Raw genomic sequence first — 17,910 nt, forward strand, 5'->3', positions numbered from 1 at the left:
CTGTAATATGGATCTGATAGCATTTCAGAAAGGCTTTCTTCACCGTGCCTTGGTTATTCAAACAGCTGTGGCGTAAGCAGGAAAGCCGAGTGCCCTAGCTAACCATCCACACAATACCTGTTGAAGACAAAGTGCTGTTTTTGAAATACGAAATTGTCTTAAAGTCAGAAAACGCTTGTCATACTGGTGTATATGTGTATATGTGTTATTGTGAAATGTGTGCAGTCATGTGATGGTGAATGCCTCATGTTAGATCCCATCTTGTGTGTCTTTTTATTGACTAAGGACCAACTCTGACCCCAAATGGACGAATGGTCTTTTAAAATGGAAGGATGGATTCATGGACAAACTGGGACATATACTGGGGGTCACATCAGGTGAAGAACTGTACAGCTTCTAAACATGCCTGTCTTTGCAGTTTCAATCGCCTTCACTTTGTCAACACATCTGTTTCCACATCCGTATATCATATTGTATCTATTAATTGACTGATTGATGCTAGCATTTTTTTCTCTTTAATAATATATTGAGCTTTATATCTAGTTTGCGTAACAGCTACAAATCTTGGAATGGCTGTGTCTTTAGCTTCCATTCTTATTCCACACACACACTTCTTTTATATTTGCAAGTTCAGTACATTATACCACCTTATATTCCGCCTTACGAAACTCTCATGTGGATCGCTGTAATATTCTGCTTGCCTGGTGTTGTGACAATTTTAGCAGCAGATCCTCTCAGTTTCTTCTCTCCAAACATGTGCCTCCATCATGCATCATAATCTATCCATTTCCTTATTCAGTGCTGGGGCCAGGGCTTTGCCTGCCCCCGACTAGCTTCCCTCCGATGGAAGTTCCACCAATAAGGGGGCTCTAAAGATCAAGTGTCACCATAACAGAAACACTTTATCACCCTGGGTGGTTTGCAGAACCCTTACAGCCAGTATCCCCCCACGAGGGAGCTCACTTCTTTCAGCCTTTCTGAGGTAAGACAGAGAACGTCTCTCTTGGAGCCTTGGTGTCCTCATCACCCAGGACAACAGGAGCATAAATGTTCACATTGCAGCCTCTACCTCTGAACATGTGCTGTTATTAAAACTGTACCACAATGCTAATATTATCTCACCTGAGAGATACTGGAGGAATGACATGTTTTCTAGGGTTCCTGATCTTTCATTATTATTATTATTATTATTATTACTATTATTACTATTATTACTATTATTATTATTACTCTTGTTTATTGTTATTGCTCTTGTTGTTGCTGCATGTACAATTATGTAAATCAAAGCTTGACATTCAAAACATTCCTGGAATCAAGGAGCACAGTATTTCGCACTCGTCTGAGGAATTCACCTGTTTATATGCTTCTCTGTGATTGTATGCATGCATTCTGACAAAGTCGAAAAGATACATTTCTGGAGAACAGTTTTATTTGGGGATAGAAAGAAAGCCGAAAACCAGTCGGCTGCCCGTTTATTAAATCTTAATGTATCACTCACATTAAAATGCTTGTAACTTGAACTTAAACCTATGCCAAACCAAACGGAACACATTGTGCATTCCCTATATTCACCCATTAGTTATACATTGTATCAACTTGCACTGATACAGCAAAAAAACTCAGCCGATATGCAAAAATGTGGGCTTCACTGGCTACCTTTTCCATTCCCCTCTTCTATATAAGCCTCAGACTGATATGGAAGAAGAATGACACTTATGAGTGCTGACCCATCAGAAAGTGTGAGAGTCAGAAATACAATCCGAGGTTAATACTTAAAGACATTCACAGCTGCTAGCAATCAAGTTCTTCTAATTTTATGTTTGCATAAAAGGTCTCTTCTTGCAGGTGAGACGTATTAAATGTTATTTGCATAACTTTTTATATGCTAATTTTCTGTGTTTTTATGACACGGGAGGTGTTTAAATTGCACATCTGGGAGAGAAACCTGTGAAAGACACCTAATAAAAGTTTTGCTTGAAATGTAGTTGAGATAATTTATTTTTGCACTTTTTGCAGAACTGATCTAATTGTACTGATAAATCGTAGTTCATGAACTGAGAAGAATTCAAAACAGTGCAGGAAAATCGTCTCCAGCATAAAGATGATCCTGTAAATGACCACTGAATTACAAATAATTTAAAATAAGGCAGACATGTTTTGTGCATATAAATATATAGATAATTTGTGGTTTAGACAATCGTGCATTTATTGTATGGCTCTAGATATCAATTAAGGCACCATTGCATTTGGGGAAAAATGTAAGATATGTTACTTTTCACTGACCAGCTCCAATAGCTTCTCCTTTAACTCCCTAACAGGTGAAAAAGCTACTGTCACCATGTCTGACACTGAAGAGGCGTAAGTACTGATAAAGACACCTCACTGGCATCATTATCAGGGGTGGATAGTTCAGGTCCAGAAAGTTAAAAATTCAGACCAAGATTTTGTCTCAACCAACCAGTTGAGTACTTTGTGTCATTAACTCTTAATGTTCAACTCATTGGTTGAAATCTTGGTCTGGATTTTTACTTTCTGAACCAGATTTATCTATCTCTGCTCATTATGTTACCTGAATTCTAATATCGGGACTTATTATTTAAAAGAGATAGAAGCAGTAAATTAAAATTCTTGCACTGTAATGTAATAGTAGTATTGTGTAACCTTTTGCTCTAATTATAGTTTCAAGTTGTTGAATTTAGCAATTTTTTTTTTCTAAAATGAAGTGAAATCAAATACTGTTCTTTTAATATATCCAAATACTGACTGTATTCATGTTTCGATTTACAGGGCCGATGGTAAGTAAAGACATTCTAATTGCTTACTAATCTACGTCTTAAATCACCCCAGATTTTGTTGTTTAAAACTAAGCCAGGTGTCTAAATGTTATTTGTCTGCTGTAATCCCTTGTTTACATTGTGGGACTTCGCTTTAGTGTTACCTCTTGTGAACAGGAGCAAAATATCAGTTTAATTATCCAAAAATGTTTTCAAATGATTACTCTCACCAATAACGTATAAGAAATTGATCAGTCAAACTGAGGTTCCATGGTATACAGAAATATCACCTGCAATATCATTTAGGTGCCCATCACATAATTTAAATACAGGGAATAACTACTTGCTTTCATTGGGGATATTTAGTTTAGTAATAGTTAAATCATGGTCTGCTCTTAACACTATATAAAGCTGTTTGAATTTGTTACAATAAAGACATGCTGATACTGTCTTTAGAATATGTATTTTATAATGATCTTACTAAATTAATTTTATGTGAGAAATTTTTAAGCTTTTTTATTGTCCCAGTCAAAGGACAAAGAAGCCAGGTGGGCCATGTCTTGCATGTCTGGTCTTGCGAACTCCGCTCCATTCAATCTGCTACAGAAGACACAATATGTAACATTTTGCATGGATTGGGTTATACTTGCTGTATGGTGGAAGACACATCAGCTGTTTCACTGTAATCACACTTTTTTGGAAACTGAAAGGAAGTTAGGGAAGTGAAAATAATTGTAACAATCCTCACCTTCACCCCTAATCATCAAAAGAGTCAAAACCCCAACCTGGAGTTTTCCTCAGCCTGAAACTTCTCCAATAAAATCTTAATTTTACCCTTCAGTGTTTAAAACATTTTATTTGATTAATACATATTAGCCAAAACATTGTAAGAAGTGGCCTTGCTGAAGTCCCAGCATTCCATGCGGCTATTTTGTTCTGTATTCAAGAACAACATGGTTTCAGCAGGCGAGTCCGTTAATTGAACGTCCTGCCAGGTACTCCTGTCCTGAGCCCCTCTCCCACAGTCATACAGAGGAAATTACGAGACCCTGACTGTGAACTAAGCATAATAACCTCTAGAGTTTAGAACATGACTCTGTTTCTAGAATGTCAATTCATTCATTGTATACCTCGTTGTATTAGATGCTAGACATTGATTTGCCTGAACTGTTGGCATCCTGTCTTAGATATGACAGCAGACCTCTTTCCTCTGGGCCGTCCTCGCTGCTCGTGGCATCCTTCTCTCCTGCCCTCCTCTTCCGTGACATACTGACCTTACTAACTGAAGAATGCTTTTTTATCTGATGACTCTTTCTCTCACCGCTTATCCACCTCTCTGACCCCTCCACTCCCCGTTCACTCGGTGCATGTCGCATAGCCGTAGCCGAAGAGGTTGTAGAAGTAGAAGTAGCACCAGAGGTGGCTCCAGAGCCAGAACCAGAGCCAGAGGTAGCTCCAGAACCAGAACCAGTGCAAGAGGTAGCCCCAGAACCAGAGCCAGAGCCTCAGCCAGTGGAAGAAGTGCAGGAAGGTATGTTGCATGTATATTCATTCATCCTTCCAAACATAGCAGTGCACTTACTGTTTTTATAGAAGTTCTGTAAAGATAAGGTACCTCCTCTTCATATCTGGCTATAAAGTAGAGACAATCTCTCTCGGAACATTTCACATGTGTATATACATTGGATATGTGTATATATATGTGCAAGATATAAGCACTTACTTAACAAGCTCGTGCATTTAGATTGTAATGAACAAGAATGGCGGCTCAGTCTGAGAACCTGGTCGACTGAAGAGCCCCAATGCCATACTGCTTACACGCTATACTGCTTCCATATTTTACATTTTCATACTACTGCCCATTTAATAGGAAGGCATCATTTTGACTGTATATACATGTATATCTACTGTATGTACAGTGTGCATTTTTTAACTGCTCGTCACTAATTGCATCTTTACTGAATTAGCACTGAGAAGTTCTGGAGGCGCTTAATTTTAACTTTCCATCATTTATTTGTTTCAGCTGTATATTAGCCACAGTACTCTCAGTACTCAATATCCCACACTTAGCCTACTCCAGGCTCCAGGAACCTGACATTTTCTGCTGCTGCTACACTGAAAAATTATTAACCATATTGTTAACTTGGCATATAGGACCTGGTTGTCATACTCCAATGTGCTTATGTATAATTGACTTGTTTATATTAAACTTGACTGCCTGTAATTCTCGATAATAGAAATGTATTGAAAGTAGATGTATAATTAAAAGAAGATGTATTTTCTTTACCAGTAACTTTTACCGGGTTCTCAAAAATTGCTTAGCCTTTATAAAATGTCCTTTGCCATCTTGTCCTTCTCATCCCTCACTGGTGAATATTCAGCTGAATGTCCGCATCACAATGTGTATTTGCATGATGTCGGAAGATCAGCTGGTGAAGAGTTAATGCTGCCTTTATATATGGAAAGGCTGATCCTGTGCTAATGATGCTGCACTTATGCACCATCTAGGCCGACGCTGAGCCAAGCTATGCTCATTTGTGTGCAGAAACATTCCAGGTTCGCAAACACAGAAGCATGAAATGTTGACCCTAACTGTGTCCACTTTGCTTCTGCTTTCAACGCTTGCTGCTTGCAGAGACCTATGAAGAGGAAGGTATGTTGATGGGCTTCTCATATGTGTTATTCCTTTAACACACCAGCATCCCCCCACCCCCAATAAAGCCTTTTTAGTCAGAAAACATAGACCTGGCCAACAACAAAACCTAAGAGACTAAAAACCACAGCTCAAGTGCCCCAAAATGAGATGATGATGCAAACAATTGAAAAAAGGGTGAAAGAATATGAAATACTGACCTAACTTTGTTGTATAATAACTCCTCATGCTCCTCATCTTAGCTTGACTTGTATCTCCTGCATGAGCATCCTTAAGTGAACAGGGAAGGTGATTAAGTTGGTAGCTATAACGTCCTTTAAGGAAATTGCTATCAGTCGGGGCGTTTTGTTTCTGAGTGTGAAGGTCCAGTTGTAAGCTAACGCGCATTATATACTCATAAATTACAACGTGTGTCTGTCATGCAGGATACTTTTTGAGGTGTTTTCCTATTGTATCTTGCCGTTTATAAGACATTAACGCATCCTAGAAGACAATGAAGTTTTGAAATGAAAGTGAAGTTCTGTTTGGTTGAAGTGACTGTTTGATTATGATTCTGTTGATAAAAAATGAATTAATGATGTGTAATAATGGGAATCCTTTTGTGATGTGAGGGGTTTTTGTCAGTAATATGCATAACAGAAATTACAGGTTGACGGTTGAGTACCACCAGCTAACACTTTCTAAAGAAGGAGTGCAATGCCGTGGTTAACCTTAGCAATTACATTAATATTTAGGATTCTCGTTGTGAGCTGATTGTATGAAAAATGAGCCTGTTTCTTTCTTAATATCTTACGTTTGTCTAACTGTGAAACTCCTTGTTCCTTTTTATTTTGTATTATTACTTAATAGAGGAGAAGCCAAAATTCAAGTAAGTAGCTTTCTAAATCTACTTTGGATATTTTCCACTCCAAGTACATTTTGGGAAATGCTTTAGTAAACTTTACTCTCAGCTTTAAACTATAATGAGGCAAAACAGAAATAAATAAGTTTGAAGTAAATCGCATGTGATTTCAATCTTCGCAGACCTTCAGCACCTAGGATTCCTGAAGGGGATAAAGTAGACTTTGATGTGAGTAAACATGCGTGGCCAGTCACATGGCGCTGTGTCCTCCTGACCAAAAAACAAGCCATTTTCACAGGTCAAGGGAAACTGACTCCGTCTGTATGTCTGTGTTTCTCTAATACTCACAGGACATCCAAAAGAAGAGGCAGAACAAAGATCTTATTGAACTTCAGGCCCTGATTGATGCTCACTTTGAGCACAGAAAAAAGGAGGAGGAGGAGCTCATTGCCCTCAAGGAAAGAATTGTAAGTGACAGGGTTTATCTGCAGCCCCCCGCCCCCCGCCAAGCCCAAGTGCTACGGAAGTGTAATGATACCAAGTCTATGTGTGCCTACAGGAGAAGCGTAGGGCAGAGAGGACCGAGCAGCAGAGGATCCGGGCCGAGAAGGACAAGGAACGCCAGGCCAGACGTGAGGTACACATGAGAAACACTCCGCCCTTACTCCTCCAGTGATATATGGGGTCCCACAAGACCCCACCAGCGCCAACATCCTGCGTCGGGATTGCCCTTGCAGGAGGAGAGGCTGAAGAGAGAGGAAGCAGACATCAGGAAGAAAGCTGATGAAGACGCTAAGAAGAAATCCGCTCTGGCCAACATGGGCTCCCAGTACAGCAGCTACCTGCAGAAGGTGCTTTATCTACTCACAGCATCTAGCTAAGCTGCACTTAAAAAATGGATTCTTTGTGCCTTAATGCATGCTGTTCGTGTCTCACACCTCCTCACAGCTCCACGGTGAGCTGCTTGCTGTTAGGGGTGTAAACCTAGACGTGCATCAGCTATGTAATATGATCAATCAACAAGTTAATTGATACTTGCTTATTCTTGGTGTGGAATTTACAGGCTGACCAGAAAAGGGGAGGGAAGAAGCAGACTGAGAGAGAGAAGAAGAAGAAGATCCTGGCTGACAGACGCAAGGCTCTCAACATCGACCATCTGAATGAAGACAAGCTGAGGTGAGCAGCTGGGTTTTCCAAATGTCTACGATGCCCTTGGTGGAGCATGTAGATAATCCCTGGGAAGCAACTTTAATAGCTTAGCAGACACACTGGCCCAAAATAACTTACCATTTTATCACTTTACACAACTGGATAAATTAGTGAAATATTTTTGCAAAGTAACTTGCTTGTAACAGGACTCTTTGTGAACTAATGCCTTACACTCAGTGGTGCAGGCACTGGGAGGTTGCGGAACACATGCCCCCCCCAAGTTTTTAATTTAGATTCATTCATCCCCCTCACTAAATAAATTTTTTTATTTGAATTATTGTGTTGCGTCATCCCCGATGTCAAACTCTCTGCTATACCATTGATTGTATTACTCACTACTCAATCTGAAGGGGATGTCTACAATGGACAGCTGGTGACAGCAGTTGTTCTCCTACAGGGAGAAGGCGAAGGAACTGTGGGACTGGATGCATACCCTGGAGTCTGAGAAGTTCGATCATATCGAGAAGCTGAAGAAGCAAAAGTATGAGGTGAGCATTCACTCTTCTGGATGGCTGCGCCGCTCACCTTAGCTGTCTCCCTTTGTCATGTATTTTATCAGTGAAATCTCATCTAATTCATTTCTGGCATCATCTGAATTTGAAGATAACAGGGAACAGTTCTTCTGTTCTGAAGAATGAAGAGATCAGAGGGAAGATGCAAGATGTTCATGACATGAAGCGACATTACCCATTTTTAGAGTTCTGATTTGTAAAGTGATGTCTTCAGCTGTTCGTTGGTTGAATTGCTGACTTTTATGATTTTTAGTGGTCGGGTTTCACACAGGCTTCTTCTAGAACTGTGACAGTTATGAACTAAAAACACTTGGATGTTCTCCTGCCAAGAGGACATATAAATAGCCCTTTTCCGGTGTACAGTGATTCGGAATGAGCCTTCATTGAGTAAGCGGTGTTTTACATGGTACTCATAAGGCTTTAAGCTGGGGTATAGTCGCATTCCACAGGAAACGATGCAGCCAGTTCCAAAATGAATTCAGCTCTGCTTTGATCTCATCCAGGTTACAACACTACGTAAGAGGGTGGAGGAGCTGAGTAAATAGTAAGTAATGCAGTGTACGGTGCAAAGTGGCAGGGCTCAGCTGGCAGCGCATGGTCTGCCTGCATGGGACGTCATGAGTGCGCCATGGAAACGGGGCACAAGGTCAGCATTGGAGCTTGAAACCGTTACGCAATGTAAGATGCAAGGTTTACATTCCAGTAAAGAGGAATGTTCACCTTGCAAAATTAAGCTGGTCTCTTCAACAAGTTAAGAGTTTGTCCAATATAATTAGTCAAAAAAATTTACCTGTCATCTGCATATGTATAAAGCAGATTGGGCCATCTTAAAAAATAATATTTTTTTTCCTTTTAATTGGATTTACTTGACTACAGGTTAATCAAAATGTTTTTATATATTGCTGTCCATTTCTACTGGTGTTTCTGCACCCAAAAAAAAGATCTTTTGCCCCTGACACTATAGTGTCCTCACAGGTAAGTGACTGCACCCAGGCTTACAGGTCAAAACAGCGGGTCTTTGCTCTTTGTGACAGTGCTCAAAGCTTCGGGATGATCAACACTTGTGAGTCTTAAGGTCCTGTTGACTGGTACTGATTTCTACCTCTGATGAGCTGGAAAACCATTGCAAACACACAACTGCACATGACTCAAGGATTAATAATGCGCACAAAGCTCCTCCCACGAAGAAAATGTATCTTTCGGCCTGAAAGAAAAAAAAAACCCTTTTTGTGGTGTGGTGTGTGTACCTTTGGTTTTCCTCAATCTCAGACATCTACAGGCAGTCTCCGTGGCAATGAGGTCTTCTCAAAGGTGAGCATGGGGCTCCCACAAGGTAATGGCCCTGCCTCGCTTTAAACGCGCTCATGTGTCATTTTCAGGTCACCACTCTCAGAAACCGCATTGATGAGCTTCAGAAGCAGTAAGTGGCTCTGCAGCATTCTACCCCCTCCCCACAGATAGCAGCATGGAAATCTGGTGCATTTCCTACTCCAGGCGGCCAGAGGCCCGTTCCTGAGAAATGCGTTTGCCCACTCCCCCATTAAGTGCTAACACACCATACACATACTAGCAATTGAGGTACGATGTGTCAACTCTCACTCATATCTACTAAATGTTCTAAAAAATGCCTGCTCTTGTATGATTGTTCAGAATTAAGAATTATGTGGGCATTGAACTGGTTTCACATAATATACATCACAAGCATACCGTGCTGTATCCTTATATAGATATTTCTTTTTAGTAAGATAATTTAGAAAATAGTAAATTAGATGCTTCCAGAGAACCATTACTGACCCAGAGAGAATGAACTCCTGGTCTCCTGCAGCATTCAGCAACTAAGCTCGTAAGTTGTATGTTGTGGAGTCTCGTCCTTTGCTCGTTCTATTAGAGGGTGACTTCTATGATCCTGGTGCACATTTACCGCAGTAAAGTACGATCAGCAGGTTTCTACAATTTCTAAGTAGCTTGTTTAACACGTCGAAATTGTTCGGCCTAGAATCCAAAGAGTTATGTTTTGATACGTGCATGAGGATGATTATTTGTGCAACAGTTTTAAAAAAGATTTTATGGATATACATTATTCTGTGATGAACCTTATAGGATGCTTGACGCAGGTTCGTAATTTCGAGACGACAGTAGGTAACGCATGGTGTGATGTGAGCGACCAGCATGTCATCTGATAATAATTAATCTGTAATTTAAAAACAAGTAATGAAACTAAGATTCACCCTATTATAATACTACGAGATCATTTTTGTTCTGCGGGCAAATATATTTTAGACTAACTGAACGAGGAGTTTTGTTATGTTATTTTATTTTGTACCGATTGTCTTACGTTTCTTAGCGAAAATTCTCACTTATTCTACTCGCTTGAACTCTTTCCTATTACAGCAGCAAGAAGGGAGCCGCAGCTCGTCGCAGAAAGTAGAGCGTCTCGGCGGCGCACAGGGGCTCCGGCATTTCCTCACACCAAGGCTTGAGCTCGGACTGCTGCCGTAGAGGGAACTACTGCACCTTCGAACGCCACAACTAAAAGGCTGACCAAGACCCGACTGACACTCCATGCTTCACAGCTGCGCGTGGTGTGTGAAGTCCAGAAAACAGTTATTTTATGTAGCCTAGATAATATCACCATCCTGGGCTGTTTGCCTTTCAATAGTTTTGTAAATAAAGCGTGATTCTTCTGCCTTCAATTTTTGTAGATCTTGTTATTGTTGGCAGCTCAATAAAATAACTTTTCTCACATTCACTCTAAAGTTTTAATGTTCTCTTGTTAAGGAAAATTCACGCTCACCGGAGCTTTTGAATTTCTATGTTTTATCTATCTGTATATACATGAAAGTTAAGCGCTGTATATAGGTGAAGCGCTAAACGAATATTTTAGTTTAAGTTTGCACAAATCTTCTTTAATATCCATATTCAATAAACGGCAATCAAAGGTATTATACAAAGTTTCAATAAATAATATGCTGCATAGGCTTAAACAGCTCCGCTAGTTTGGATAAGTTTATGTAAACGAATTTGCCATTTGCTAATGGCACTTAATTAATTCGTATATTTTAACAAGACTAGTATGTAAATACAATTATCTAAAGGAGAAATACAACTATAAAAATTAAAAACAACATTTTCAGTATAAACAATGAGATTGGCTTTCTTGAAGGTGATGTATATTTTATTTGAAAGCATTGTGAATTTCAGAGTTAATTATATAAAAACAAATGCTAATGTTTTAACCTGTCAAATGACATAAGCCTACTTTTAAATTTAAATATTCAATGATACTTTTCGCTGTAGAATATGACGTAAAGAATATTTACCAAAAACATACACCTGACAAACATTTGCAAAATAACAGATAATTATTTATCGATAAATAGTCGTATTATTAGTGATATAATAAGTATGTTATAATAAAATTGTTATTGCAGACAGAAAATTGTGGTTATTGTTGACAATGTTCTATGTACGTATTAAGCATATTCGCTATAGATTCACTGTCCGCAATTATTTAACGGTATATTATTCATATATTAAAGCAATGTTTTTATATATCGTTACTAATTAAAACTACTGATTGCCAATCAGTTATAAGGCTGATTTGTACCGTAGCAGCTGTATTAGGCTTGTCGATTATTATAACATATATTAATATGGGCCTATCCTTCATACAGAGACTGCTTTCAAAAGTTTTACAATATTATTGTGATTATTATTTATATACCTTATTACCTTTATTATTACCAATGCGTAATATCCATTGGGAACTGTTTTTATTGAATAAAAGCATGTTTAGCCTAAGTCATGTGTCATTAAATTGATGCATCGCTCTTTAAATTAGTGTAATATTATGTTGAAGTTCTTTGTTAATAGTTTTATGTATAATTATAATAGCTAATAAATTATAATTGATTGTAAATTAAACAATGAAGCGGAGTTCTGTAAATAAATAGCCATCGGATTCTTTATTAACGCACTGACATTCCCTCAGTTTTGATATATAAATATAATTTTGAATATCCGACACACCAAACCAAGCAACATTAAATAGTAAAACGATTTAACAAACCAGCTTTTATATACAAATATACAAAATGGTCCTCGTTTTTAAGATTATGAATGACTCCTCCGTCCACGAAAATCAAAACATAATTCACACTCCTGCTGGCACAGAAAATGAGTGTTCATCAAAATTACCTTGAAAAATATCCATAAATGTAAGTCATAAATATATTTGGATATACTTAACGATAACACTCACTCAAGCAGAGTCGAATAGGATAAACGTCAGAGATAATCACATGGTTGTATAGGCCTAAATTACAAATTGAGCGGAATATTAGCGTGAGTATGTGTATGTGTGTGAGCTTTTATTTTATAATATGAAGAAGGCTGGTGATGGTTTAATGATCGTACTTCTGGCTTTTAGAAACAACACGCCAGTCCGTAATCAGCCGTTCCAGTTATTCCCACGAAAGGTGGCAAGCAAGGCCATATGTTCGTCTTCTTCGTTTAAAGAAATTGGTCTATAATCAAGAATGTAAAGTTTTCTTCGACGGTCCGTCTACTTTGCTGTTGGGATCCTTCATAACACCTGGTAGACCGGGTCATGGGCTGCATGGGGACGGCTGGTCGGAGACGGGAAGGAGGCTCCCGGTTCGTGTATCGATCCTGCTTGGGGGGAGCAGGGACTGCTTTCGGGACCCTCCTGGATTGTGGGACATGGGGGAGCCTCTGTTGAAATCCGCTGGACAATACTCGACAGACAATCCAAGCTGGAAATGATTGACCTCGTGTTATGCCTGGAATCTGTAGGAATATTACAGGGGGAAAAAAATATTTTTTTGGCTAATCGGTACTTTTCAGGTAAAGGACGCAGGCAAATTTGACACTTAATGGATTACAACTGAATAGACATTCCATCTTATGTTTGTTATTTTGTTGGTTCCTCTGAAAAAGAATAGGCCTATTTTTACGGGGGTGTCATGCACTTAAAAAACTATATGACACAGCATTCCATTATATATGAACGCAAACATACCATTAGGAGTTTCATTGAAGTATACACTATCGTGGCTGCTATTTCTTCTCGCGGAGCAAGTTGGGCCGTTAACGTCGATCTGAAGAGAATAAAATGGCATGGTTAAGTTTATCAGGGCATATTTTTCAAAACATAGGCCTGTTATGTTTACAGTGCCAGTTAAAAATGACTGGTAAATGGTTAAAGGAAGTTACATCCAGTAATTCGCAGGCTTGTACATAAATAACAATTTGAGCAAGAATTTAAAACGTGCATGTAAAGGAATACGGTTTATGCTGCCATTTCTCACCATTCCGTCTGAACAGTTCGATCGAGGACTGGATGCATCAGAGTCGCTGTAGTTTTCAAGGACAGGATAATAGTTCTCTTCCTGTCCCCTGAGTAGGGCCTGCAGGGACTCGATGTAGCTGATGGCGTTTCTGAGGATCTCTACCTTCGGTAGCCTCTGGTTGGGGTTCGTAGACGTGCATCTTTTCAGGGTCTCGAAGGCGTCGTTAACTTTGCTGAGCCGCCTTCTCTCCCGCATGGTGGCAGCTTTCCTGCGGTCGGCATTGGTGGTCTTCCTTTTGCAAGCCTTACACGCCCAGAGGAGACACCTGCCCGCCTGATGGTGTCCGCTCGGCGCTCGAATGTGCTCGTCTTCGTTGTGACTGTGATCATCCGGTTTCAGCAGTCCCACGTGTACCAGCCTGGGGTCCAGGTCCTCGAAGAAGTGCATGTCAGATGTGTTGAAGCAGGGGTCATCATAAAAGTCATCTGCGGATGGAATTGGAAAAGGGATATCCGACAACTCCATCCTGTTGCTCTCGAACTCCTTTAATTAAGTTCGTTGCACTGTTTATTTTATTTATTTACTACTCGAAATGCCGGATTCACATTCACCGTATCAACATAAAAAATTGCAACGAGAAATCGATGAGGATCGTGTGCCTCTGTTTCAGATACTACAGACCTCTTTGGGCACAGTACTTGTTGCTGATGTAGGGGTCCAGGCTGCATATATTTCAGATCAAGACTCCGGGGCGTGTCTTATATTTGGGACAGCTCCCCAACTAGACCAATAGGCGCACTCCGTAGCGAGGGTCCTCCTCTTTACTGAAGATTTTAAAGCTTTTTTGCTTAAATCGTGCAATAATTATTACTTATGGGTATCTAAAACGCCTAATTGCACATTTACAACTCAATTATATACACAGGAATAATAATGATATCTTTAATGTAAGCCTAATGAAAATTAAATATCTCGTTTGGTCAATATTTTATCGAGATTACAAATCATTATTACTATTATTATTTTAAAAATATAATTGCTATTTTGAACGTATTTTTTACATGGAGATTTGCCATGCATGAACTACAACTAATTTCCAATTAATTGACATGCTCATTGGTTTCATATTAATTATTGTCTTATAAATAAAATGTAAGGCAACTCTTACTTAATAGAATGCAATACAACCACGTATAATTATTTTAATCGTTCGCTCAAATTAAAACAACTAAAAAAATTCAATAGCGGATTCAACAGTGTTTTATTATTGTCTGTACTATATATATATATATATATATATATATATATATATATATATATATATATATATATATATCCCGCTAATTATCTCCTTCACTGAATGGGTTAATTAATGTTATTATTATTATTATTATTATTATTATTAATTAATAGATTTTATACTTTTATATAGCATTATTTTCTGTTTAATCGTGTATTTGAAAAGGATAGTATTACATTTCCAAACAAAAAATTAAAACGCTAGGCATTTCCCAAACACGATACGTATGTCACAAAAAGATTAAAATATCTTCCCAGATACTATAATTTTATATCCTTTGCAGTCTATACTGTTCTCTTTCCAGGTTCGATCATTAATTATGTTCACAATTAATTATGTTCGAATAGTCGTGTTTATCGGCGGACTGTTGAGGAATAACAAAATGGGTCAATTTCTGAAATTAGAAAACAATAGATGGCGGTATAGAGTTGGTGTAACTTTTGAAACTTAAACGAGATCGGAGAACGTGTAGGATAAGCACAAAGTAAAAACCTAGACCAAATACGATAATAAACATTTTTTTGATGAAATTCCAATTTATTATTACTGGCGATCAAAACGTTTAAAACAAAGAAACAGTAAGAATATATGTGAAACGCATCACAAATATCGGCAAAAGATCTTGACAATAATTCATATTAAAAAGTACATTTTTACCACAATGTCGAGCCTGAAAACAATATTGCGATTTTTGTCATTTAAAATTAACTAAATCACGTAAGACATTTACTGTATTTGATGTTGTAGGGGTAACTAAAATATTGTGAAACTGGGATACGAGTTTACAGTAATGATTTTGAAATAGTTTTGAAGTAGCAAAACTTTCAATACATCATGTTTCAGTGACAATACTTTGGACATAGACACAATGGAACCTATCTATTCACTTTTTGTGCATGATTGCATTGTGTCATTAATTATCAGCAGTCAATCAGATTTAAAAAAGATGTTTTTTTTTATTATTAAAATTCACGGGAGGGATGGGTGGTATAATAATATATTGTAACTAAAGCTGAATTATACTTTGCTGTTGAAGAATTAGCTTTCTCTAAAGGAACACCAATGCTTTGTTACATTTTTAAAATTAATTACTATAATAATTGCAATTATTTAAAATAACATAGACCAACAAGTGTACATTAAGTAGTTGAAACTTTATTAATTCAGCTTGTTTATACAGAATCACAATACAAGGTCTACAATTTTGTATAGTATAGTAATAGTATAGTAAATAAAGCAAAGCAAAACTTACACTTTACATGATTGTATTTTATACATAATTTTATACACAATCTTGTGAAAAATATATAATTCTTTATATTTACTTAAATATTACAACGATTATGTTAATGAAGTTAGGGTAATACTCAACAAATATGGGTGATGTCTGGAGTGGATATTAGTAACTTTTCAGAAAACAGAAGAAATTCTTGTCACCATTTATTATGTTTATTGTTCATCTTTATATGTTCCAATGTTAAACTGTTTTTGGTTCTTTTTCAGCAAATATATACGTCCGACCCAGATAAATAGCTTTAAACATGTTTTTTGATGGCTTTAGGACAGCACTGTATATATGTGTGTCTGTGTTTGTGTGTGTGTGTGTGGGGGGGGGGGGTCACCCTCCACACTGACACTTGGCAGGGTGTGTGCGGTGGTCTCTGACCCTGCTGCCCTCTGTGGAGGTCAGCACCTCCCTGGGTGAAGGAGAGAATCATACCCGGGACCCGCAGCATAGGTGACACGGCTGCTACCAGCCCCCCCAATGGATGGATGAAATTTCATGTCTTTTACTGTCACATGGGGATAACATGCAGACACAGTCATCTTGACCAAAGGTATCTCACAATTATTCTTATTTAATATCCTAAATACTATCAGTTTACCATTAGATATTATTGCTTCTGGGAAATTCCGGAAATGCCATAGACTAGAACAAAAGTACAAGGCTGTGAGATATTATGGTGGCACATTCACATTCATATAAAAAGTTTAAATTAATTCACTTCGCCGAGGAAGCAGGTTTGATTACAACTTCTAAAAGAAACTGTGTGACAGACATGAGACTGTGGTTGGTTTGTGAGCTGGGGGGGCGGGGTCACGTCCTGGCCCAAGAGGCATGTTGGTCAGGTCAGGTCACAGCTGTGCTGTGTCCTCTCTCTCTCACTGCACTTACCTGGTTGTGCTCATGGCTTCACTGGATCCCCCAGGTAGCTCAGAGCTGCTTCTACCTGACATCCCTATAGCCTCTGCTTTATATACCAAGAATATATGAGGCAGGAGTCAGCAAACAGCATGCTTATGCTCAGTGGTCGTTTATTAGGGACCAAATAGGTCCCACTTCCACCTCTTAAACTTTCTTGAAGCATAGATAAGTTTAGAACTCAGAGAGGCCACACTGCATACTGCTATTGTACTATTCATTTGTTATTTTAATACGTCATTCTACTCTGGCTTCTCTCATTACCAAGGTGTTTTGGCCACAGAAATGCCAGTTATTGGGTGTTTTCAGTTTACTACTCCATTCTCTGTAAACTCTAGGCTGAATCTAAGCAGGCTGCTTCTAGGATGCTAGAACCACTGTATAGTATCTACAACTGGACATATGACCTAACACTCATACCAATACAGGTCTGTACTGTACATGCCCCATCGGCAATATTTATTGGGGGTTTGTATGTGTGGAGGGCTTGTCTGTGCAATAGTCCAGGGGCAATTAGTCTTAGTCAAGTCATTCCCATATTTAATTTAAGAGTAAGTGACTTTTTTACCCCATTGGTGTGTTGCATATATTCAGCTGCAGCAATATGATTTACTGTTTGGATTAGCACACATACATATTGAACGAATATAAGGCATTTTCAGAAAGCCAAATGGACATACGTATGTATTTCATAAATAAGGCAATACTGAAATGAAGCTCTTGTTGAGTACTTGTTGAGTACTGTTCTGAAGGAGCCCACATTTGGTAGAAGAATACAGAGGGGAAAATAGTCACAAGTCTGAAAGGGAAGAAAAGGAGCTGAGAGGGGGTGCAATGCAGAGCCGGCTGACAGGCAGGGTGTCGCTCCTGACACCTGCCGCAGAGCCCCCACGTGCAGCACGCCACAACAACACAGCAATTGTGCAGTGGTATGCTGTGGCTGCGGATTGCGGGGTTACAGTACAGGCCAGCAGCGCAGACAGCCGTTGTGCTGGGGTACAGTGTGGCCGCGGATTGTGGGGTTACAGGCCGGCAGCGCAGACAGCCGTTGTGCTGGGGTACGGCGTGGCCACGGATTGCGGGGTTATGAGCCAGTGGACACTGGA

General features: G+C 38.9%; 2 protein-coding genes across 2 annotated transcripts; one reads left to right on the forward strand and one right to left on the reverse strand.

The window, feature by feature from the left end:
• Positions 1 to 4,082: 4,082 nt before the first annotated feature.
• On the forward strand, positions 4,083 to 10,738 carry LOC125704136 (troponin T, fast skeletal muscle isoforms-like; the record flags this gene model as incomplete). Its single annotated transcript, XM_048969474.1, has 11 exons — positions 4,083 to 4,305; positions 5,410 to 5,427; positions 6,277 to 6,295; positions 6,451 to 6,496; positions 6,619 to 6,735; positions 6,828 to 6,905; positions 7,006 to 7,119; positions 7,332 to 7,444; positions 7,875 to 7,965; positions 9,369 to 9,409; positions 10,381 to 10,738. Coding segments are annotated over 11 exons (897 nt in total), but the record flags the coding sequence as incomplete, so codon positions are not given.
• Positions 10,739 to 11,935: 1,197 nt separating this feature from the next.
• Positions 11,936 to 14,021, reverse strand: LOC125751422 (myoblast determination protein 1 homolog). Its single transcript, XM_049030193.1, has 3 exons — positions 13,320 to 14,021; positions 13,031 to 13,109; positions 11,936 to 12,798 (listed from the first exon to the last, which is right to left on the reverse strand). The coding sequence occupies exons 1-3, from the start codon at positions 13,824 to 13,826 to the stop codon at positions 12,575 to 12,577; spliced, it is 810 nt and encodes a 269-aa protein (XP_048886150.1). The 5' UTR covers positions 13,827 to 14,021; the 3' UTR covers positions 11,936 to 12,574.
• Positions 14,022 to 17,910: the final 3,889 nt, after the last annotated feature.

This window comes from Brienomyrus brachyistius, chromosome 11, assembly GCF_023856365.1.
Source record: "Brienomyrus brachyistius isolate T26 chromosome 11, BBRACH_0.4, whole genome shotgun sequence".
NCBI classification, from domain to species: domain Eukaryota; kingdom Metazoa; phylum Chordata; class Actinopteri; order Osteoglossiformes; family Mormyridae; genus Brienomyrus; species Brienomyrus brachyistius.

Excerpts from the sequence above, each read along its gene's own strand:
- LOC125751422 (XM_049030193.1), bottom strand. The coding sequence starts at position 13,826 with ATGGAGTTGTCGGATATCCCTTTTCCAATTCCATCCGCAGATGACTTT. Across the intron at positions 13,110-13,319 it reads CGAACTGTTCAGACGGAATG|ATCGACGTTAACGGCCCAAC; the intron begins GTGAGAAATGGC and ends TATTCTCTTCAG. Across the intron at positions 12,799-13,030 it reads CTTCAATGAAACTCCTAATG|ATTCCAGGCATAACACGAGG; the intron begins GTATGTTTGCGT and ends ATATTCCTACAG.